Source organism: Lepus europaeus, chromosome 6, assembly GCF_033115175.1.
Source record: "Lepus europaeus isolate LE1 chromosome 6, mLepTim1.pri, whole genome shotgun sequence".
In the NCBI taxonomy this organism is placed as follows: Eukaryota; Metazoa; Chordata; class Mammalia; order Lagomorpha; family Leporidae; genus Lepus; species Lepus europaeus.
This window is the reverse complement of record NC_084832.1, coordinates 69741886-69766701: the sequence shown is the minus strand read 5'-3', so window position 1 is coordinate 69766701 and position 24816 is coordinate 69741886. Positions and strand designations below refer to the sequence as shown.

The window sequence follows — 24816 nt, the reverse complement described above, 5'->3', positions numbered from 1 at the left end:
TCTTCATCTGCTGGTTCACTCCCCATATGGCTGCAATAGCTTGGGCTGAGTCATGGAGAAGCCAGAAGCCAGGAGCCAGGAGCTTCATCCAGGTCTCCCACATCGCTGCAAGGGCCCAAGCATTTGAGCCATCTTCTGTGTTTTTTTTTCAGGCCATTAACAAGTAATTAGATCAAGTAGCTGGGACTCAAACAAGTCCCCATATGTGATGCCAGCATTGCAGGTGGCAACTTCACTTGCTACACCACAATGCAAGCTCTGCATAAAAAATATTTTTAAAAATGTTCTCAGGAATGAGCATTTGATGCAGTAGATAGGACACCACTTAGGAGTGCTTGGGTTAGAGTCTCTGTCCCACTCCTTATTCCAGCTTCCTGCTAATGCACACTCTGGGAGGCAGCAGATGATACTTCAAATATTTGGACCCATGCCACTCATGTGGGGGATTTGAATGGAGTTCCAAGCTTCCTGGCGTCAATCTTGTCCAGTCCTGGGTACTACAGGTATTTGAGTAGTGAATCAGCTCGCAGAAGGTCTCTGTGACTCTCCGTCACTCTCACTCCTTGTATCTCTGTCTTTGGAATAAAATGTTAAAATAAATATTAAGAAATATTCTTAGATTCCAAACTGCATAGTCTGGTATGCATCAGGATTACTGTTGAAGAAGTAGAAGAATGCAATGAAGTGTAATTGTCTCTGTGTGATTCTCATGGCATTTCATGTTTGTGGAGAGCCTATCTCTCAGATAAATAATTGGATGTCTTTCTCCTTGGCCTTACAGAAGTTTAAAAGTAGGTAATTTTCATACAAATAATAGAGTAAGGGGGTAGATATAATATGAACTCTGTAGCCAATCATCTTTTGGAAGAGCTTAAATGTGTGTTGAATGTCTCTGGATAGCATTGAAGTTTTGCAATGACCTCTGCAGCTTTTCCTGTGTGAATTTCTCTATCACGGCTCTTAGCTTTTAGGATCAATCGAAGGCATCTTTGTTAAGTGACTACATATTCATGACAGTGGGCTGTAAGGAACCAGAAGTGAGTATAACAGACTTTTGCCCATAAATAGCATTTAGTCTACAAGGAAGAATGCCAAGAACATGAATGACTACAGAAGAGGGTAAAATGCAGATTAAAACATGAGAGGACTGTAAGGTCATTATTTGAGTACAGATAATGGATAAGGAAAGGATCAAAAACAGCTTTCAAACAGGAAACAGGGTTTTAGGTTGGACAGGCAGAATCTTTGTAGGATTTGGACAGGCAGGATGTACAGGCATTTTAGAAGATCAGAACAGGGTGAGCAACTCTGCTGGGGCTTGAAGGGGAAAGACATGTAATGGGGCTTCCTGAAGTACAGCTTCGAGGTTTGGTGCTGCCAAGATTATATGGATTAAGTTGTTAGCATGGATCCTTAATGCAGAATCTTACATGGCCGTGATTTCAGGGGTTACTAGGCATTGGCAGTAGTGAGTAGTGCTGTGGCATGTGATGAAAGTTTAACTTCCATGGACATCAGGTAGGTAAGACGTTTCCTAATTTCTGGTGGTGACTGTTAATCCTTGGTGCTTCTTAGTCTGCAGCTGAGTCATTGAGAAATCTCTGCCTCCATCTCACATGATTTTATTTTATCTCTGTGTTGTCACATGCCGACATTCTTAAAAGGCCTCTACTCTAGTTTGAACTTGTCTTAACTAATGGCATCCACACTGGTCCTGTTTCCAAAAGATCATGTTCTGAGGCCCAAGGGGTAAGGATGTTCATCGATCTTTAAGTTATTTTTTTTTCTGGAGATGGGGAAGGACACAACCCAAAAAACATATACTACTTGCAATAAACATAACAATAATTTTTGAAAATCAATGACATCTTTACATACTATATAAAAGAACTGTCAATGACATTTGAAATGTCTGTGATCTTTTCATCAGGTGAAAATAAACAGAATTTGAAAGGGATTTTATTACCATAAGAAAAAGCATTACATATTTAATTATTACTAGATAGGCAAGAATAGGAGAATTGCTTAATTTATGTTTATAAAAATAACACAAATAGAAGCCGGTGATGTGGCATAGTGGGTAAGGCCACTGCTTATAGTGCTGGCACCCAAATGGGCACTTGTTCAACTCCCAGATGTCCCACTTCTGATCCAACTCCCTGATAAAATGCCTTGGAAAGCAATAGAAGATGGCCCAAGTGCTTGGGCCCCTGCACCTGCTTGGGGGACCCTGAGGAAGCCACTGATTTCTGGCTTTAGCCTGGCCCAGCCCTGGCCATTGCAGACATTTGGGGAGTGAACCAGAGGATGGAAGATTCTCTCTCTCTTTCTCTCTCTACTCTCTCAGTCTCTGCCTTTCTGTAACTCTGCCTTTCAAATAAATAAATAAATCTTTAAAAAATAACATAAATGACACATTTCATTCAGGGATATCTAAGTGAGTAAGGGACAGTTTTCTAAAACATTTAAACCATTCACGTGTCAGACTATGGCTGGTAATGTAATCAGCATTGTTCAGGTTCTCTACTTTAATAAAAAATAATAACCTAAGTAGAATTACAGTATGGTAGAAGAGAGTTTCTGAATGAGTGATCTCATGTTCACAATGTTACTGAGAAGTTAGGAGACTTGTATTTTGCAGCTTTAAAAGAAAAAAAAAATAGATTGGCTGTCAGTTGTGTTTATGGCAGAATAAAATGGACCACAATGGTCAATCAAATACCTTCCTTCTTTAGCTGGATGCCTAGAAAAGACACTTATAAGAAGTTCACTTTAAGTTGGCACTTCTCTTTGTAAATTACATAGGAAGTCACTAGACTGTGTGTGGAATGTTCCTTGGCAGGGTGGCTTTCAAGGAATGTGCTGAGGGCCTACCTGTGTGTAGCATTAACATCAGCATTAGCATAACACAACTGGCAGCTTCCACCTGATCTGTCCGGGCAAGACAATGGAATGTGATCACAAAACTAATGCTAAGGGAAGGCTCAACTAGTAAGAAACCTCTGCTGCTGCATGGACACTCTAGGTTTCCATACAGTGTCAGGATGCTTTAGAGCAGTGAGGAGTTTGCAGCAGGAAAGAGACTGGGGAATCGGTCATGATGTTTTCTGGCTCTGCACTGCTGGTTCCTTCCAGGTCCACTGTGTGGAATGCCAGGCTCACTGCTCATTGCAAGTTCCATGCAGTCAATTTTCAGCACTGTTTTCTCTCATTTCCACTCTGGTTTTGATCTATTACTGATTTTCAGCCCATGAATTATGCCCTTTTGTCTTTACTGTGCTCAGTGAATCCCTTAAGGGATGTTTCTTGCTGTGTTCTTTTAAAAAGGTAAAAAGACAAGAGACCTATGCAGATTGGAATCTTTTTTTTTCTAAAAATTGAGGCATGGCTCCACTACAGATGGAGCTACATATTGTTCTCCATAAACACACTTTCTCCAATGTTTCAGCATGCATCTCTGTGTTATTTAAATACAAACCTTCTGAGCATAAAAAAATGAGTCCTGTAAACTTCCTGAGTGTCAGATTGTCAAACCAAACATTTGGGACTTTGCTTCTTGAGACACCAGAGATATCAAGTAATTAATTCCTCTCCATTCCTCCTTGGGAAAGAAAGTGTAACCAAAAGGCTCTGCCAGCAAATCTTCCAGAAGTCACTTAGGGATCTAGAGACAGACATGGATGAAAACTCCTGTACTGTCATATTCATATCTGTAAGAATTGTAGTTGGGCCTATTGAGAATCATTAAGATTAAAGCAGTATACATTTTGACAAATAACCACTAAAAATGAGTTCTCACAGGCAGATACTATTAGATTTCTTTCTGCATGGATGATTAGTGGCACGAGCAGTTTCTAATTCTCTTGCAGTGACTTAACCATGTAATTGGTATGGAATGAATAGTCCCTGTGCAGCCTACAGCTGAGTGATACTTACTGATCTTGCCAAAGATAATGTTTCATGTATACCTTATACTATGCACCTGAGAGGAAACTAGAAAGTGGAAAATAAAACTAGCAAGGTTAAAAAGAAATGTTTCTATAATTTTATGAAAAATCTTAAGAGTTATTTTATGGTTCAGTAAATTTATTTATTTATTTGAAATACAAGGTGGCACAGAGAGATCTTCCATCCATTGGTTCACTTCCCAAATGGTTGAAACAGCTGGTGCCAAGAACTCCATCAGGTTATCCCTTGTGGGTCACAAGAACTTGAGCACTTGAGCCACCATCCACTGTTTCCCAGGAGTGTTAGCAAGGAGTTGGATCAGAAGCAGAGTAGCTGGGATTCAAACCAGCAACTCCCATATGTGAGGTTGGCTTTCCAAGCTTCCCAAGTGGTGGCTTAAAATGCTCCATCACAACACAAGCCTCGTTGCATTCTTTGATAGGCATTTCTAATCAAAGCTCCAAACAGGAACTTGTTAAAATGGAGATTCCTGATTATTCTAAAGTTTGAGAACTGGTGTTTTAACAGGAAAAAGAATATGTACAGATAAAATAGAAGCAAGCAAAAAAATTTAACAAAAAGTAATACCAAAAAAATCATAATCCAGTGTATGTTGCTCATTTGGTTGTTGTGCTCTCAGTAAGCTGCCCTTTTGATGAAATTTTCAAGTCTTCTCTCAATAATGGGTTTGCTTCCTAGTGTAATTTTTTTTGCTCAATAATAAAGCATTTCTGCTTCATTTCTGCTTCCTCCATAAGGCAGTCAAGTGAAAGATTAATTTACCCAGAACTTCCGATCAAATTAAGGGATCCAAAGTTAAAAACAAAATCATAAGAGTTATTGAGTCTTCAGGGTTGGTGGTATCAATATTACCAGGAAGTCATACTTGTAGAGATGAAATGCAAAGATGAGTTTACCAATGGGCTCCTAGAAAATGGCCTATGCAGCATCCTGGACATGGGTCTCAGGTTCTTCCTGGGAATGTGAATGGAATTAGCACAGCATGACATTCAGGCAGCTGCTGGGTGACAAGTGTTAGTGAGTCAAGCACAAATGGGAAGTTTCAAAAGAATACGTCAAGGAACGTGATAATCTCCAGTTGAGCTCCAATTTTCTACTCAATAATGCAGCATAAACATTAGCAAGTTACAGATAAAAGCAGAAGGTACACGAGCCTGTAAAACAAGGAGCTTTGGAATACAGGAATAAAGAGACAGCTTAAGGAAATGATAGAAGCTGCAAAAGCTGTAGAGAAAAATCAGATGAAAATACAATATGGAAGGTATTGTTACATATTCATCAGTCTTTTCAGGGAAACAAGAGAGAACAATGGAAAGCTCATTGGATTCAGAAATAAAAATCCTTTCCTTCCCACAACTACCCTACCACCAGTTTTGTCCCTAAGGGACCCTCAGACACTGGGCAAGTGGTTCTCTTTCAAAAGATATGGTTGAGTTAAATTATTTCTGAGCTCCATTTGGAGTGTAATGGAGCAATATATATATATATATATATATATATATATATATATATTTCTTCTTTTTAAGATACTTATTTATCTGAAAGGCAGACTGACAGGTGCAGGAGGGAGGGAGAGAGAGACCTTCCATCTGCTGCCTCACCCCACCAATGAATTCAATAGCCTGACGGGGCCAGGATGAAGCCAGGAGCCAGGACTCCAACCATGTCTCCAACATGGGTTTATAACAGGGAGCTGTATTGGAAACAGAACACCAGGACTCTAACTGGCACTCCAATATGGGCTGCCAGTGTTGCCAATGGTTGTTTAACCTGTTGCACCACAACTGGCCACTGTAACACTATGTTCTAAGCCATGTTTTGGTTTTTCAAAGTGACTGTTATTGGAACTTCAATATCACCTTTACATTAATGAATATCATATGTGTCTCCTTGTCTTTCTGTGTCTACTCAATGCATTATCAGGAAGAGTAACTAACTTGAAATGAATTCACAGCAAAATCAATTACTTTTTGACATTATTTTTTCTTTTAACTCCTTTAATAGTATTATAACCATCTTGTTTACTTTTCATTTGTTTATATTTTTCATAGGCAAGAGTTTCTCTATGAACCCTAGGCATTATTTAGCTCCAATAATAAAACTGTATAAAACTCAACTAAAAGTATGAAAACCAAAATATTACATTTTTCTCTATCTGGAAACTCAGTCCTGAGAAAGAGTAGATTTGGGTGGTGTTGAACTTGAGTAGGCTGTTGCTTCCTCAAGGCCCTAGCTTGGAGAAGAAGAATACACAGGTAGAAAATGGGAAGAGGTGAGAAAAGAGAGACATGACTCAGGATATTGATTTAATGTGGCATAAATTGCCAAGTATCAAAATACCCATTGTCAAAGATTAGTAAAATTTACATATGAAGTAAAGAAATGAATGTAGTCATAATTAATTTTGAATGATATTAAACTTAGGGATATGAGACATATCAATGATATGTCTCAATTTTGAATGATATCAAACTTAGGGATAGAGACATAAAAAGAAATTTATTTTATTGAGACACACAGTATATAAAAAGAAAGCTCTTTAACTTATGCCACTGACTTTCTCCATCTGAAAAGTGTGCATCATTTCTTTAATAGAAAGAACAATCTGACACTCTGCATCTAAATGATGGTCACATGTTTCTAATAATGATTCAAAATTGGGAGGTTTGGAATCAATTTCATGGAGAGGTTCTCCATTCTTTTAATTAACAACATGGATGGATACTTTTTTTTTTTTTTTTTGACAGGCAGAGTGGACAGTGACATGGATGGAAATCTTAAAGGAGCCAAATTTCTGGTTATAAGTATCAAGACATTTTAAAAATCCAAGTTGCCTTTTCCTATTACCTGAAATTAAAATATGAAAGACACATTTCTTTGGTAAGTAGGCCCTTCTTCCCTACCTTTTGGGCTCAGATCTTTGTACATACAAATACTCTTATCAGAGGTACCGTATTAAGATGCTATTAACCAAAAATATCTTTCCCACAGTAGATTTTAAAATTTCTTGCTAATTTAAGGATGAGACAAAGAGAAGTGTGCTTTGATCTGGAAGAGAGTGAGTAGAGTTGGTTCCCTGAAACCTTTCAAAGAGAATATTAATTATTTCTCATAACATTTTACATATAACTAAATTACATTATTAAATGTGTATCATGCGTTATAGCAATATGTTCTGAATTCTGTGTCTCCTACATTGAATGAGTCCTCATGGATGGAAATGAAGCATTTGTTTTTTCTTCTACTCTCCAATTTCTGGCTCAATTACTGGCACATGGGACACAGGCAATGATTACTTATTAAATATAATAAAGTTTATTCTGTTCATTACACTTATTCTATAACCATTTAAAATTTTTTTGCATTTAACATCCCTTAACAGACAAATAAAAAACTTGAAGCAATTTTACTGCTTTCTAAGGCCAAGGACACAGTCCATAAATTAGTACAAGGAAAGCCATCAGTTGATAAAATCAAATATATTCCAAAATGTAGTCCCTAGAGCTCATGGGTGAGTTTATAGGAAAGAATGACTGTCACTGCTAACACCTCTCTGTGTGCAATATGTGCTTCCAGTCAATTTCTCTTTATAATTTGAATTCTTACTGAGATGACAGGAAAATCAATGGACTCACAGTAGGCGGAAGCCCTTTTGGGTGCTCATAACAATGCCTGGTAGGTGATGAAGTCATTGAGTGAGAAGGATCACATAAGGCATAACTAGCAATCAAGACTATGTTAAATACAACTAAAAACAAATTAATATTATTTTTAATTTGATGTAACATGTAATATGACTTATTCTAATATAAAGACATTTAAAATATTCTCAAGACAATTTTTGAGAAGTCAAAGTGACCAATGAAAGTTAGTGTGTTAATTCCTAAAGCATTGCTATGAGAATTTTGAAAACTAGCAGACAATGTGAGCATTGAGTGGAAAATACTTTATCCCATGCTAATGGTTTGGCTGCATTTTCTGCTGGAAGTGCTTGAACTGTTAATTTCCAATATAAAAGAAATTTCCAAAAGAATTATAATCTTCCAGTATGCCAAGAGCATGGCTCTGAGCATTCCTAATAGCTTAAAAACATAACTTCTTGGCATCTAATATGATAAGAAGTAGAAGCAACATGTTGAGTATTAATCATATTTGGAAATCACAGTTGACATCTGGCATGGCACATTTAAGTTATAAAATTCATTTGATCATTTGAGAATTTTTAAGAAGCATAACACACTCTATGCAAGGACCTAGGAATATGAAGCGATCAAAACAATGCCCTCTTGTCAGCGCTCACATTCCAGAGGGAGGAACAAAAAGTATGGAATGACAAAAATTACCTGCTGCTACAATTCTAAAAAAAAATCAGAAGTTAAGGTAGAAAAAGATAGAGTGCTGGTGATTAGTGGGACCAGGGGATGGGGTGTGTCCTGCTGTGTGAAGTCTGGCTATTAGGCAGTGGGTTTTAAAAAAAAATCCTCATTACTCAGACCATACCCTATCCAGGGTAGATATGCAATAAATGTTTATGACACTCAGTAAGATAAAAAAAAAACCCTAAAAATCTAAAAATATTCAATACAGAACACAAATATGCTCAGATACACAATAAAGGAAAATAAGAGTAATACTAACATGCTGTGTTCTTACCCCTATTGTTCCAAAACTTTCTGGTTTTCTTCTCATCTTTTTCTTGCACAAATGTGTCCATATCCACTTGATCAGGTACCAGAGGGACTTGGGACTTGGAATGACATTGAAGGGAGTAGGCAGCGTACCTCCTTCTTCAAAGTAACTCATCCAAAGCTTTGTTCGAGCAAATTTCCATTCTATATCTGCATGGTCCTGAATAGGAGAACATGACAACTGCTGACAGGTTTCTTAATTAAATCTCACAGATAAATCTCACAGAGCACCTATAACCTTGAGTGGTTCTAGGAACATTAATTCTAGCACCTATAACTTTGAGTGGTTCTAGGAACATTAATTAAATTGCTTTTAAAATCACACCCAACTCCTGGACACAGTCATCCTCACACTTTAGTTGGTGGCCTTCCCTGGTAAAGTCACAGTTTTCATGTCACTTCTCATCCTTCTCTCTTCAGTGAAACAGATACCTATAAAACTTCCACACTAATAAGACTGCAGTGATCAATTATGACTTTAAGATGAATCCACATTTCTAGGACTGTAAGTACATGCTTGCTCAGCTTCATAAGGTTCCGGCCAGAAACAGGATGTTAGGTCTTACCCCAGGCTTCATACTTTGTGTAGGTAGATGCTACCTTCACAGACACATTGCCAGGAAAAGTCTTATGGGAATGTGTTTTCATGTCAGTAATTTTTCCCACTTTCAAGTCGCAGGCAGAAATTCAGAGAAGTTTCTCTAACAAGTATACAATAAGGCCTGTCTGACACAGCATTGGACCTAGACAAAACCTTGTCCAAATGTCATCAGATAGGAATATGGTTACTGGTTGCCCACAATCTGAAGCTATTTCTCCATCATTTGTTACTCCACTTTACTAAACTCTGGGGAAACTTTGGAACATTTGTTTGATCAGATAAAGAGCAGCCAGTCTCTCCCTAAATTGGCCATAAATCTGATTTAAGCCGAAAATCTGGCAAGTAAGAGGATGTGGAAACTGTGTATATATGGCATCTAAAACTCAAAATAGCTAATTATAAATAATTAATAATTAAAAGAGAACTCAGATTATGGAGTAGAATGATCATGAGTTTGCCTCATCCTAATACATCTGAACTGCTATATGCTAATGAGTTCGTTTGTTCTACATACATTTCTACTCTGCACAATGTGGATTTTGGTTTAGATACTAGACAGATTCTGAATTGAACAAGAAACATCATACCTGGAAAATGCATGGTCTTCATTGTTGCTGAGCAAATGTTTGGTTTATGAATTGCCCACAGATACAAACAAGCAAAGATGTAGACTCCCTCTCCTTTTTTCTCCCCACCTCTCCTTCCTTATCTCTCCCTCATACTCTCTTTTTTTTTCTAGATAAGCTTATAGCTTCTGGTCAACTGTTCTGCATTAGGAGAAAATAGACAAAATGTTGGCCCAAGAGCAGCTTATGACTCTGATTCTGAGAAACTCACAAATTATGGGTTACCTTGATTTAATTATATTATATAATTGCTCTAAGTAGATGATTCCTTTGTTCATGGGTCCAGAGTCTGACAGCAGCACTAATAGTGTATATCAGAAGATCTGGAGATGAAAAATTATAAACTGATGATGACCAAACCTACCTTCCATTATCCACCTTCCATCTCCAAGGCAACATATTAAATGTAACTAAGCATTGTATCTCCTAGAAAGCATGCTGTGACTCCCCCATTAATCCATGGTTGTCTCCTCTTTCTGACTTAAATCAAAGGTCTCTTATGCTTTCACAATATATTCAATATCTATTCTCTGTATTGAAATTATTTATTGATATTTTCTCCATACCAGATTGTTTTGTTCTTGAGTGCAGGGACATTTTTATTCTCATCCTTAAACTGATGTGTATAACTGTCTTGTGCTAGGTGCACAATAAATATTTGTCAATGAACAAATGAATGAGAACTGACTTTGTTTATGTCCTATATGATTGATTTTGTCTATTAATTGTTTAAAATTCCTTATTTTTCTTGCTTTACTGGATGACATTGAGTTCAGGATAGCGGGATGAAAAGAGAAAACCCTCAGTTTAGATTCTGCTGTTATTGGATAGGTGAAAGTCAAATGTAACGCCTGCCCATGTCCCAAGGGAGCTTCATGCACAGGATGCTGGGGAAGCATATCTGTCTCTCATTCTCAATGCCTGTTCTCTTCTCAATAGTTTTAGAGTCTGTGCTAAATAAAAGTAACAGTTTGAAGATGATTCTAATATCTATAACACAGTTACCTAGAAAAATACCCCCCACAAAGAAACAATATAAAATGTTATAGTATTCTTCAATAATGTTCTCTTCTTGATGAAACTGGGAGGTTTAATGTTTCATAGAATCCAAATTATTGCCAGCTTCTCTGTAGCTTGATAATTGTAGGAATTCTAATCTTTTTTATATTATAAATGTTATGGAAAGTGGATTGCATTTTGGCAATATGTTGGCTAGAGAAACTCAAATTTTGGAACAAATATACAGAGGCCATTTATAAAATTCTCAGATTTTAAGATGCTTAAATGAAGCTCTATATATCAAAGTTCAGATACTTACCTTCAACTCATAGGAGCAAGGCTTATCCAGAGGAACTATTATGGATTGGAAATACTTTAGTTTGTGAATCAGTTAAATAAAAGTAATCTATTCTCAAGTTTCAGGCAGTTTGTTTTTAAAAATCAATGACGTTGCTTTAAAATAAAAATTTGCCCCCATAAAGATAGTTTAAGTAAAATTCAGAGTACTTCTTGAAAAAAAAAAGATAACCACCAAAGTCTCAAATCGCCGTGGCTTAACAGGCTAATCCTCCGCCTTGCGGCGCCGGCACACCGGGTTCTAGTCCCGGTCCGGGCGCCGGTTCTGTCCCGGTTGCCCCTCTTCCAGGCCAGCTCTCTGCTGTGGCCAGGGAGTGCAGTGGAGGATGGCCCAAGTGCTTGGGCACCTGCATCCCATGGGAGACCAGGATAGGCACCTGGCTCCTGCCATCGGATCAGCGAGATGCGCCAGCCGCAGCGTGCCTACCGCGGCGGCCATTGGAGGGTGAACCAACGGCAAAAGGAAGACCTTTCTCTCTGTCTCTCTCTCTCACTGTCCACTCTGCCTGTCAAAAAAAAAAATATGCTTATATGTCATTTATCTAAGGTGTAGATATGAAGGTCCCAAGAAATATATTTCATTCCCTTATGAATTTTGCTTTGTTGCTTTACTTACTGATCATACAAATGTATCACTTCAAGTGGATAAACGACTTTGTCTTTCTTGTCCATTGTTGTGTTGTTACTCAATAAATATTGGTTGAATGAATAAAAACATTCAGCTAAGTGTTTTGATTTCCAGATTTCAACTTAGATACATACTGTGTATTTTTCTTCAGAATTCAAGGTTACTGCTACATTGTTTTTGTAAGCTTTAAGAAACTGAAAATTCTGGTTTTTTCCCCTTGTCAGATTTCTCTATTAGCTATTTTTTTTTGTATCTTGTCAAGTTGACCCAAGTTTGCTTATATTGAGCTGTATGTTAAATTGGCAGAGATGACGTCAAACCCAATGGGTACTGCATCAACAGAGCTGCCAGTTTATGAGTCACACATCTCTTTCTTCTTGTTACAGCCAATGACATCATGGCAAGATATTTAGCTTATTTTATAATCAGATGTAAAATGACATAACTATAATAATACTGTATATAACTATATATGGTGTTGATACTGCTCTAAAATTTCAAATTAATTATATACACATAATTCTGATTATAAAACAGGTAACTATGTATAGATTTTATTTCCTATAATAACAAGATGGAGTAGAGCTAGGAACTGAATATTCCAGGTGAAATACTGAATTAAAATAAAGTTAGTCAACTTACAGCAATAAGTTGGTAAGAATTATTCATCATAGCTATTAACATGTTGAGTAAGACAACTAGAGAGATGACATTGTATGTCCCAAACATGGTGGCACCAACAAACTCAGTGAATTCATGCTGTGCTTTAACATTGGTCACATATAAATTGATGAGCCCAAATATAGACCAAAACAAGGATTGAAGTGTCTCAAATAACCTGGAATGGAGATAAAAGAACACTATTATTGATTTCAATAGAGCCATTATACAATAAGATAAAACATTAGAACTTGAAACTATTATGTATAGTAGATCATTTAAAAATACATATTAACAGTATGAAAAACCTTTTAGGACAATTATAAAATCAAATTTGGTAAAAATAATTAAATGACATTTTTATCAAACTAGCATAAACAATGTACTTGATTTTTCTAGGTGTACTTAAGTTTCCTATATCTTTGAGAACTACAGTTAGTAACCAAGGGCAGTGGATTACAGAAAAGGACCAAATCCAGTTTCTGCAGGCCATGAAATTAAGAATGGATTTTGTTTTCTCAAGTGGTTGGGAAAAATTAAAAAGGTGATATTTTGTGACACCTGAAAATTAAACAAATTTTAATTTTAATGTCATAAATGAAATTCTATCAAATCACTTTCACTCATTTGTGTTGTTCTCTGTTGTTTTCTTTGCAGTAGCGGCAATGGCTGAAGTAGGTAGTTGCATCAAGGTACATATATCACCAAGCCTAAAATTTTTATCATCTGCTTCTTTCAATAGAAAATTTATTGATGTTTATCCTAGGGGCCTGAGTGGTAGTTAATTAATGATATATCCTAAAGCTTAGGTCATGTGAGGCAGAAGGTAGAAAGTGAAAATGATCAGATTTCCTTTCTAAGAAACTTTACTTTAGAAATAACAAGAAATTGAAGTAGTTTCCAGGAGGGGTTGTGATGACGAAGTTGTGATATAGAGCTAGGGAGATTGGAAGTAAGGAAGCCAATGATTTGTGACTGTACAAACTAAGCAGCAGAGAATAGATAATGAACACACATGGAGTAACAGAATCATATCCATGCTGATGCATACATCAAAAATTCCATGTCCTAACACTATGTCTACTCCTGTTTTCCCTGCAGCTAGGTTTGGCATTGTGGTCTGCTTTTGTGAAGATCAAGGATCTTAGAGGATCAAAGAACTGTGCATGACTCTAGTCCAGAATCTAACCAGAAGAATCTAGCTAAATATGCTTGAATTAGCATTTAAGACTCAATTTTCCCAAATTTATTACTTTCTTTAAAAAGTCAATAGTTTTATGTTTTAATTAAACAACTAGTTGTAGAATATAAAATTTAAGCATTTAAAATTAATTAATTAATTAATTAAAATTTTATTAAATGTCAGTTTGCTGCAAACTCTTTGAAACCCATGCATAATTTTTTGCATAATATGAAATTTCCATCAACTTTCTGAAGGCCCCTCACATTAACTTTCTAAAACTGTTAAATGACAGAAAGGGTTATTATAATGTAGTAAGATCAATTACTCTTGATTTGATCAATTGCAGTCAGGTTGTGTTTTCCACATTAAGGTATCGTGAACTGTGGATGGTGGTAATAACTTATTCCTGAAGGACATCCCAGATGTCAGATCCCAACAGAGTTAGAATTAAGTCCAAATCACTAGTCTGAGACAAGGGCCACTGGAAATTACTCTTTGAAAAATTCTCAGGAAAAAGTAAATTTGGCATTTGCCCTAAATTCTTTATTTTTAATAACTTAAAGACAACTTCTAAAATTAACAATAATGCCCTTTGAAATTTAATGTGAAATTATTGTGTTCTTTCTTTCTAAATATTGTGTATCTCACTGTGAATATACAAATATAATTTAGTTAGTTTTCCCCTGACATGAATAGCAGTTTAGAAACAATAACATTTTAAACAGTATAAATTATATAATAGATTATATAAAATATTACCACATAAATCCCATAGCAGTGGTTTTCTGAAATGCTCAAATATAGCAATGATGCAGAATAAGTAGTTTGCTATGGTTGAACAGGACTTACTTGCTTCTAACTAAATAAGAGATAATTTTAAGGAAATGTTAGCAAGCCTTTTGGCAAAGTATTTAGTGACTAAAATTTGAATTTGAAAGGGGAAATTACAATAAGGGACATTCTGTGAATATCTATAGATTGTGTTCTTTCTTTTATTTACCTTTTTTTTTTCTGTGAAATGAATCATTGGTAAGATTTGCAGAATTATTCTTTACAACTAAAATATATTGAGTGCTTAGATGAATTGAGTCCTTGATGTTAAGGTATTTCTGTAAGAATCATAATTTCTTACATGAATTTTTGCAAAGGCAATATAGGTTATCATTTGAAAGCCATTGCCTCTAGAAATGTTTTTCATCATTAGTACCCCCAAATCTATGGAAAGCAACTTTGCCCGTACATTCAGGCATCATTAGTTACCTTACTTCTCAGAATGCCTTTATATGACTAATATCTTCCTTGTTCTGTGGATTGTATTACTAAGACACTGTCACGACTTCAGTAGGAAATATTTGGCACAAAACCTATGTTGAAGACTAAATCCTGATCGTTTCAATGGGAAGAAGTTTTGCCTTGTTAAGTATTTACGTTTTGTGTGTTGCTTTTTGAAGATATTTTCCCACTACCATGCTTTCACATTAGCTAAGCTTTTGGTTAAATATTCACAAATGGAGAAACTGAACAAGTTAAAAGGTAATGTATTCCACAGTTGAGATTTTCCTCTCCCCCATGGGAGTAACATGATGAGCAAACATGAATACAAGGCCTGTCTGAATATTTTATGTTAGTTTATAACCATGAATAAATATTAAAATGAATAAAATATGATGCTAATTGGCCAGTTCCAGCAATTAGGAATACAGCTCCAATACACATGGAAAAGATTTGCTTAATGAGAAAATAACTGCCACAGTGGCAGGGCCCTTCTTTTTATATTAGAGCCACTCACCAAGGATTGCAACCTTAACTTTATAAATAGAATAATTTCAGTGACTAAGTATTGGTATCTTTTAGTCACATGTTGTTCTTCACGTTAATGAGGAAACAACCTGAAAATATGAAAAGAGCAGAAAGAAGCTTCCATTTGCAGGGGAAGGGAGAAGCACAGTGAGACACAAAATCGCCTGAATCACATTTTGTGCCCACCTGGAGATCAGAGTCACACAGGGGATCCTGGAAAAGTCATAGTTGAGGTAGGATTCGGAGAAAAGGAATAAAATACTGCCAAGTGGGAAGACAGAACAGGTGCATTCTTGAACAAGGGAAAAACAACGTTTGGGAATTTAAACCCATTAAAAAGTGCTGAGAGAAAGTGTCATTGAGGAATTGCAAACTATGAGACTGGAAATGGAGATTAAGGGCAGATGATTAAAGGATCTAGTGTGTCAGTCTAAGCAATGTGGCTCTATCCAGCAAGGAATCGGAAGCTGTTTGAATACATTGAACAAGGAGCCTTAGATGTTGATATAGAGACAGAAGTGGGGAATGTCTGGCATATGGGCCACATAAGAGCCTCCTTTGGTCTGGCCTTGCCAAAGGCAACCACAGGTGGGACTCAAAATTCATTGCATCTTTAGCAGTTTAATTTTTCAATTGTTAATTTTGTATGACCTGTGATTGACATTATAAATATTTTAACAACCTTTGCAGAAAAAAATTCCCTACCCCTGGATCATTCAGGAATAGGATGGAGGGCCTTGGAAGATTGCGAGACCCCAAGGGCAGCATGTATGTGTGTGTGTGTTGGATTTAGGTCTGAGTAATGATCAAGAGAAGACAATGCCAAAATAATAAAGATCAAGTATAGATATCCATTGACCACTCACCTGTGGAAGAGATGGGGGAAGCGAAGATTTTTATTCGAGTCACTGGGTAGATTGTGATAGCACTGATTAAGAAAGGGAATTGAGAAGGAAGAGTAAGTTTCCAGAGACTGATGAGTTCTGTTTGAGCTTAAGTTTCTAGGAGAAATGTACAGAGAGCTGCCTGTACTGTACAACTTGGGGATAGAGAGCTGTGCTAGTGACATGAACATGGAAGTCATCTCTTAGACACATAGGGTTAGATCCATGAGGACAGATAAGTTTTCATAAGAATATGGTTAAATAGGTCTGAGGTTAGTATGCTAGGGCAGGCCAGTATTTAAATACTATATTTAAAATATGATTATCAGAAAAAAAGTGAGAAAGGTTAGATAAACAAGTATAATGGGCAAAATAGAATGGAAGTTAAAGTAAAACACATTCACAAAAAAGAAGTGTTAAACAGGGCCAAATTAAGCAGATACATTAAGTGCCCATAAGCAGTAGTGATAAATAGGCGTTAGAGAATATTGACTAAAGTGTTTTTAGTGCAGTAATGGAAGCACAAGCCAGCTGGCACTGGAATGAAGAAGGAATAAGAATTGAAAAGATATCTTTTTATAGACATCTTTTTGGAATTGATTGGATAAAAGGAAGGGGAGAAATAAAAATGGTAGCTAATGGAAATAGAGGATCAAAGTTCCTGCATGCTTTGTACCAAGTGGAAAGAGTGTTAGAGAAGGAACCTTGTGATACAGGTGATATAAAATACTCCACTATTAACAACAGTGATAAGGATAAGAAGAGTGGCTACTTTTTTGATGAAATGATATAATAGTCACCATGTTAGGTACTGCACATGAATTATCATGGCTTTTAAGCCTTGTATGGAATAAGACCTTGAAAATAAATATAGCCTAAAATTTATGGAAGACACAGAATTACAGGAAGAAAATTGATGACCAACAAGAGTACAAAAATCAGATGTAGAGCAGGAGCCTTTAGGACACACTTCACAATGATTGATATCCATTACACAGAAACAGAGTCTTCCAGGGACAATGAACTGATGTCTAGTGCACTATCCTTAATAACACTAGAGATTAATAGCAATGTTTTATTTTTAATTTTTTAAGTAAAAATAAACTGTTACTTGCAGATTTATATTCCATTTTCTTGATAAACAGAACTCAAGTGGAATATCTGATTTATTTCAGCTGAATGATTTGGACTGATAATATTTGTGGTATCCAGTTATATATTGCCTTTCATGATAATGAAAGAAGCCATTTGTATAGACAAACCAAAACAATACAGAATCCAAATTATCCAATGCATTTGTTTTTGGAATATATTTATATTAGATATTTTGCATCACAGATTTTTTAGTCACAGTCTTTTAGGACTGATGTCATAATTAGTTTTTACCAAGGAACCAATAATGGGCTAAGAGAATTATTGGGAATTATAAGGGGCATAAATCAGGGCAGCAGTAGAGGTAGCCTTGTTGATTGCAGAAGAGTGAAATAAGTGAGCAGCATTAAATCTTGGAACCAAAGTTTTTCCTAAAGAAAAGAGGACCTGGCAGGTAACAGAGCTCTAGGTGCAAGGTCACAGTTCTTCCCAGAAGATAAAGCATGGAAGCAGAAGGATATGGCAACAGACATAGATGGGTTGGTCTTGGCAAGGAGTTTGCAAACAGGGTATGCAAGAAAAAGTAACCAGCGAGTTGTGTAGGATGGAGCTGGGTAAAGAGCTCTGTGTCAGAAATCCAGGAGGCCAGCCAACACCTAGACAATACCCAGGAAGGGTGTTAAAGACATAATTCTCATTTATGAAAGGCAGAGTTGCTGAGATTTGACCATTAAAAATCTCTAGTCCTAACTGTTCTGGAAAACGTAACAAGTCAAAGACCAAAATGAGGGGATGGATAAGCTCAGATCTCAAAACTGAGATGCCTTCCAAAGCTATGGTAACTAGAATGATGTCCTGTAAGAACTTCCACTGAATCCTCCTGCAGGAAGAAGACAAACAGGGCTGAGTGAGCTGGTCAGAAGAGGGGATAAGGAGCCTGAGAAGAAGGGATGAAGTCACAAGGGGAGCTGGGTTGACTTTTTGTTTCTTTTATCATTAGTGGTTTGTATCAGATGTAGCTCAGGCTGAGATTAAAATTTTACGTGTAAATAAACAAATGTTGATTACTCAAAATTAAGCTTTAATATTGAGATAGAAGATGAAACAAGTGTGGAATTAATCCAACAAGAGCATTTTGGCCCTAGTGTGTTTATTTAATGTGAAATTGTACTGTATTGTACTGTATTATATTACATACAAATCTATGATGGCCCAAGTAAGGTTTTTAAACATCACCCACAAATGACATTGTATTTACATGTGGTTACTATGTAGAGGAAAACCACGAAGTTTTTTGAATTATCTATTAGTTAACTATTTATCACGGTGGGAAGAAATGGGCCCAGGTATGCAGAGGGGTGTTCTATGAGAGCTGCTCAATTGTGAAACACAGTGCTCAGGAGCCAGGGTGGTTGGCAAACTTGCTCATGAGAATTGCCTTGGCTTGACAATGAATCTTGCCTATTACTTATCCAAGTATAAGGGCATGGAAGGTTTTGCATACAGAATAACATGGCTATATAAGTCTTGCATTTCCATTTTGGATATTTTAGATGCTTATATTTCTTTGTAGAGAACTAGAGAATAAAAGAGACTATTAAAGGACTGAAGGCCTTAGGAAACCATGAGGAAACATTGAAAAGAACTTAGATTTTCTAACCTGATTGGTTTTACATATTTTATATCTTTCAAAGTCTGAGTACTTGTAAGCTATCAATAGTACATAGCTTTCTTTTTTTATTCCACATTCTTAAGGAGTATGAGGTCATTTAAAGAAAAGATGACTTTACTAAACCTTAAAATAAATGTACCAGGTATTTCTTTAATGTCAGAAGGGTTTGTTTCTATTCAAAGATATGTTAATTCTGTTTTCTGCATCAAGAATAATTTTAATTCCCCATTTCCTTTGCAACCATTTGTCATAGGTTTTTCAAATTCATGATGTAGTACATTCCAAATTCTGTTCAATGTTACCAATAGAAATGTGTATCCAACTTACGTTGAAAATGCATTATTCTGCTTTTCACATCGTATGCCTTTGCAGCTTAACCCTTTTGTTTCTTCATAATAGAAGTACAATTGATTAAGGCCATTTGCAAATGCTAGCAACACAAGGCAGTATATGAACAGAAACTTCAAAATGTCCAGGAGCATTCTTCCCAGAGATATTTGCAGAGGTCCCAGATGAGAATTTGCAGTAAATAGTGAGATCAGACGCAAGGAACTGAAGATGTTTGCAATAGCAAATAGAGCCTCAGCCACCAGAGTGGGATGCCACATGTCCCAAGATTCTCGTGGATTAAGAGCACTGTACTGGAGAAACAGAGGGGAAGTAAAACATACACGTACATATGAAAATATCAAGTTCATACCCGTGATGCTTTTTTAAGTAGAGCCAGCCACAATGGCCTATTGTCAGGAAGCTGATGTTCATGCTGATGATGGCTATATAAATCTAAATATAAATCTATAAAAAATTTTACTGATTTATCATCTTTGAGTTTTATTCGGGTGTGTCTTTTTCATTTATAATTTTTGAGGATATATTAATTACAGTTATCCTTGAATTTTCTAATGGAATTTAGAAAATGGAAAATATTTTGGAGGAAATAAAACTCAGTCTTATTTTATACTAAGGAAAGGTAACAATATGATAGTAAGACAACTGTATTATAAAGGAAAAACATTACATTTTGAAAAAACAAATAAAATGACCTAACTAATTTCACACAATTGCCAATTATTGAGGAATACATGTATAATAGATTGCTTTAAAATTAGTGGAAGTAGACATTTGTTGCTGTGGAAACAGAAAAATGATCACTGTGGTCATAATTATCAGTGTTTTGTATCTGGGTTTTTCTAACTGTGTATATAGTCTAACTTGGAAATCATCCTGGTGGTCACTAAGTTACCAATTTTTTTAGCGTTAGGATGTAAGAAAATGCTACCATCTGAACATTCGTTAATAAGATAAAATATGTGACTCAAAAATATCCACTACAGGGACTGGAGCTGTGGCATAGTGGGTAAAGCTGCCACCTGAAGTGCCGGCATTTTATATGGGCGCCGGTTCGAGTCCCAGCTGCTCCACTTCCAATCCAGCTCTCTACTATGGCCTGGGAAAATAACAGAAGATGGCACAAGTCCTTGGACCCCTTTACCTATGTGGGAGACCCGGGAGAAAGCTTGTGGTTCCTGGCATCGGATCGGCACAGCTCTGACCATTGCAGCCAACTGGGGAGTGAACCAGCGGATGGAAAACCTCTCTCTCTCTCTCTCTGCCTCTCCTTCTCTCTGTAAATCTGACTTTCAAACAAAATAAATTAATCTTTAAAAAGTATCTGCTACATTAAAAGTTGATCATCAATGATTTAAAGCGTATGGTGATTACTTAAAATTTTAGCTTTTAATTTTTAGTATTGGGCTTGAGCTGTGACACAGTGGGTTAAGCCACTGCTTGTGATGCCAGCATCCTATATTAGAGCATCTGATCAAGTCCTGGCTGCTCCACTTTCAATCCAGCTCCCTGCTCATGTGCTGAGAGGGCAGAAGTGGAAGCTGGCCCTTGTATTTGGGACCTTGCCAGCTGTGATTGAGATCTGGATGGAGTTCGTGGCTCCTGGCTTCGGTCTGGCCCAGGCCAAGATGTTGTGACCATTGGAGAAGGAATCAAAAGGTGAAAGCTCTCGTCTCTGTCTCTCTCTGTCTCTCCTCACCCTTTTGCCTTGAAAATACATTAATTAATTAATTAAAAAAGAATTATAGATATCGAGACATATGAAGCACTCAATGAAATGTGTCCTTGGCATTAGTGAGGTAGATCTGTATCCTATGGTAAACAGGGTCAAATATGTTCTGAAACCTTTGGTTGGATCTGTATTAAAACTCAACAATAAATCAAAATCTTTTCTTCATACATATTATTAAAAATATGTCTAGACAACAGGATCTTTTCCCTAATGATTATGGGGAAAACAAAGAAAGTTATATTTCTGTATGAATCACATCAGAATATTTCCATTCTTTTTACAGTGCATTTTGCACCGAAGACCTCTACATACATTAATCAAGTAATTCTCCTTGCGTCTTTATTCATCTCCCTGGGGAGAAAACACATCACAATGTTCTGATCTTGTTCAACACTCAAACTCTTGCTTGATTGACAATTTAAAACAATCAAGTTTGAACAAGAAGCAAATTATTTTCTATTTTTAAATTTTGATAAATGTTCTTGAACATTCCCACACATAGCTTCAGCATAAAATAGCTAATGATTGAAGATGCAGGGGGAAAAAAAGTAAGTTTTTTCTTATTCATTGTATCAAGTTTCAGAGTGACTTTGGGATACCAAATACTACCTACTGCCGGTGCCATGGCTCAATAGGCTAATCCTCCGACTTCGGCGCTGGCACGGGGTTCTAGTCCCGGTCGGGGCGCCAGATTCTGTTGCCCCTCTTCTAGTCCAGCTCTCTGCTGTGGCCCGGGAGTGCAGTGGAGGATGGTCCAAGTGCTTGGGCCCTGCACCCACATGGGAAACCAGGAGAAGCACCTGGCTCCTGGCTTCGGTTCAGTGCAGCGCCGGCCATAGCGGCCATTGGAGGGTGAACCAATGGGAAAGGAAGACCTTTCTCTCTGTCTCTCTCTCACTGTCCACTCTGCCTGTCAAAAAAAAAATACTACCTAATTCATCCAGTCCCAGTTTCTATGATACCACCTTTTCCACCAAAAGTCCAAGATCACATTCAATTTTTACTCTCTTTCTTTCTTCACTTCTCTCTTGAAAGACACATGCATTTAAGTAGAGAACAACTCCTTCCATGTTTATGGATAATTTTATTTCTCTTTTTTACCTAACATAGCTTCAGCTGTATCTCAAAATGTACAAAATATGGGACAGCAAGCATTACTATAAATCATTTTCTTTGAACTTGCCATGATATATTATACAATGCCATGAATATAGTCAATGCTCAGGAAATATTTTCTCCTGTCAAGTATTCATACTTCACTGAGGCAAACAGGCACAACTAATTATAATAAAAGTATTCTAAGAAATTAATAGAAAGTGCTATGGGAATGGTGGAGAGAAAGTGCCTAATTCTTTCCAGGATTTATGAAGCTAGGAACGGGCAGAGATTACATGTTTTCAAAGCTTTCAGGGTGATTTGAATCTATGGCTTGTTCTAGATTTCACAGCCAGTTCAGGGATGCTGGGCACAGAATCCATCACCACATTTTGACCAAGTCTTTATGTATGCTGGACTTTCTTTGCTGAGAGCCCTTCTAAATTAATCATCTCAACTGGGACCCCAGAAATCATAAGAGGAAGTTTTTCCATTTCACTAATCATAATATGCTAGATTAGGCACAGTATAATTACCTAAATTGAATTCAGAGTCTCACACTTCTGTGAATTGCTGGAAACAGTGCCACGTGAACCTGTTCATGATGCACACATTCGAGGCTTACTGCGCATAGCACCGCTGGCATCTAGGTTAAAGGATGTTTGAATAGCAAACAATCTTTGAAAACCAAAGACAGAGACTTCCCAAGAGACCTAGAAACATCTCCCGTAGAGAAATCTGCTTACATTCTCAGGATAATAAACCCAGGGAGACAATGTATTTACTTTAGAATGTTAAAGTCTTTCTCTCTTCTCCAGGGGAAAGATCGGTAGCTGGCTCAGCCGCACCATATAAATTCTAAGATTCCTAGTTTCTGAGTACCTCTCCTGTGGTACCAACCCCTGAATGTGCAGGGTGTATCAAATTGTCTCCTCCTGGGGGATTGGAGTGAGGTGAGTCAGTGTTAAGATTGTTACATAAGTAAATAATTTGTCTGTTCTCTGATCCAGAAACCTCATTCCCTATCAGGAATAAACAGAGATGTAAACATTGAATAATTATCTCTTGATTCATTCTTTCAAAGTTTCCTTTTGAAATTTTCCTGCCACACATATACACATCATTTTTTTACATTTTTACAAAGTCATTTTACCAAGTGATTTTTAAAATTCTTATAGTATATGAGGAACCTTTGGATTTGTAGAGAATAATTATAATTCTTCCTTCATTAAATATATATTATGGGACTGGGATTGTGACATAGTGGATAAAGCTGCTGCCCACAGTGCGGCCATCCAATATGGGCACTGGTTTGTATCCTGGCTGCTCCAATTCTGATCCAGTTCCTTGCTAATAGCTTTAGAAAAGCAACAGAAGATGGCCTAAGTGCTTGGAGCCCCCCTAACTATGTAGGAGGACTGGAAGAAGCTCCTGGATCCTGGCTTCAGCCTGGCCCAGCCTCAGCTGTTGTGACCATCTGGGGAGTGAATCATTGGATGGAAGATCTTTCTCTGTTTTTCCCTTTCTCTGTAGCTTTGACTTTCAAATAAATAAAAAATAAATTTTAACATATACAAATATTATTTCCACATCTATCATCAGAAATTAAGACACTAGGCTGGCGCCGTGGCTTAACAGGCTAATCCTCCGCCTTGCGGTGCCGGCACACCGGGTTCTAGTTCTGGTTGGGGTGCCGGATTCTATCCCGGTTGCCCCTCTTCCAGGCCAGTTCTCTGCTATGGCCCAGGAAGGCAGTGGAGGATGGCCCAAGTCCTTGGGCCCTGCACCTGCATGGGAGACCAGGAGAAGCACCTGGCTCCTGCCTTCTGATCAGCGAGATGCGCCAGCCGCAGCGGCCATTGGAGGGTGAACCAACGGCAAAAAGGAAGACCTTTCTCTCTGTCTCTCTCTCTCTCACTATCCACTCTGCCTGTAAAAAAAAAAAAAAAAGAAATTAAGACACTAATTTGAACTTTTTGACTCTACTATCTAAAAATTATTTACAAAATCCATACTCATTTTTCATCCTTGCGTGTTGGCTTTCAACTTTTTGTGCTGTCTTTTCTCAGTATCCTTAGCAGATACTCCTCTATCTTACCTGCTTCTTGAGTCACTTGTTTTTTTTTTTCATTTTTAATTGATATATAATATTTGTACTTGTATATGGTATATAATTTCATAACTTAATGCCTGCACATATGGGAAGTGATCAAAGCTGGATAATTGGCATTTGACATTTCCATATCCTCAAATATTATCATTTCTATGTCTTAAGAACTTTTCAAACCTTCATTCCAGGTTATTATAAAAATGTATAATCAATTGCTGACCACAACTACCCTGTTGTGCCCCTTACATATCGAGTCCCCATTTCAAGCCTGTTTCCTCATTCTACTCACTTTCCCTTAAAGATGATTCCCAACTCCACACATCCATCTCAGGATTCTCACCTTGTAGTCCTGTTTTATATTCTATTGTGTCA

At 37.0% G+C, this 24816-nt stretch overlaps 1 protein-coding gene across 6 annotated transcripts in view; it reads right to left on the bottom strand.

Moving 5' to 3' along the window:
• TRPC4 (transient receptor potential cation channel subfamily C member 4) overlaps positions 1–24816 on the bottom strand; it is a 160320-nt gene that overhangs the window by 6341 nt on the left and 129163 nt on the right. For 4 of the 6 annotated variants that reach the window (XM_062195361.1, XM_062195362.1, XM_062195363.1 and 1 more), the window contains 3 exons: positions 19487–19800; positions 12511–12706; positions 8623–8817 (listed from right to left, as the gene is read on the bottom strand). In XM_062195361.1, coding sequence (XP_062051345.1) covers positions 8623–8817; positions 12511–12706; positions 19487–19800 — 705 coding nt within the window. Of the gene's footprint in view, positions 1–8607; positions 8818–12510; positions 12707–19486; positions 19801–24816 lie in introns of all 6 variants that reach the window. The other 2 variants (XM_062195360.1, XM_062195364.1) reach the window with 2 other exon arrangements.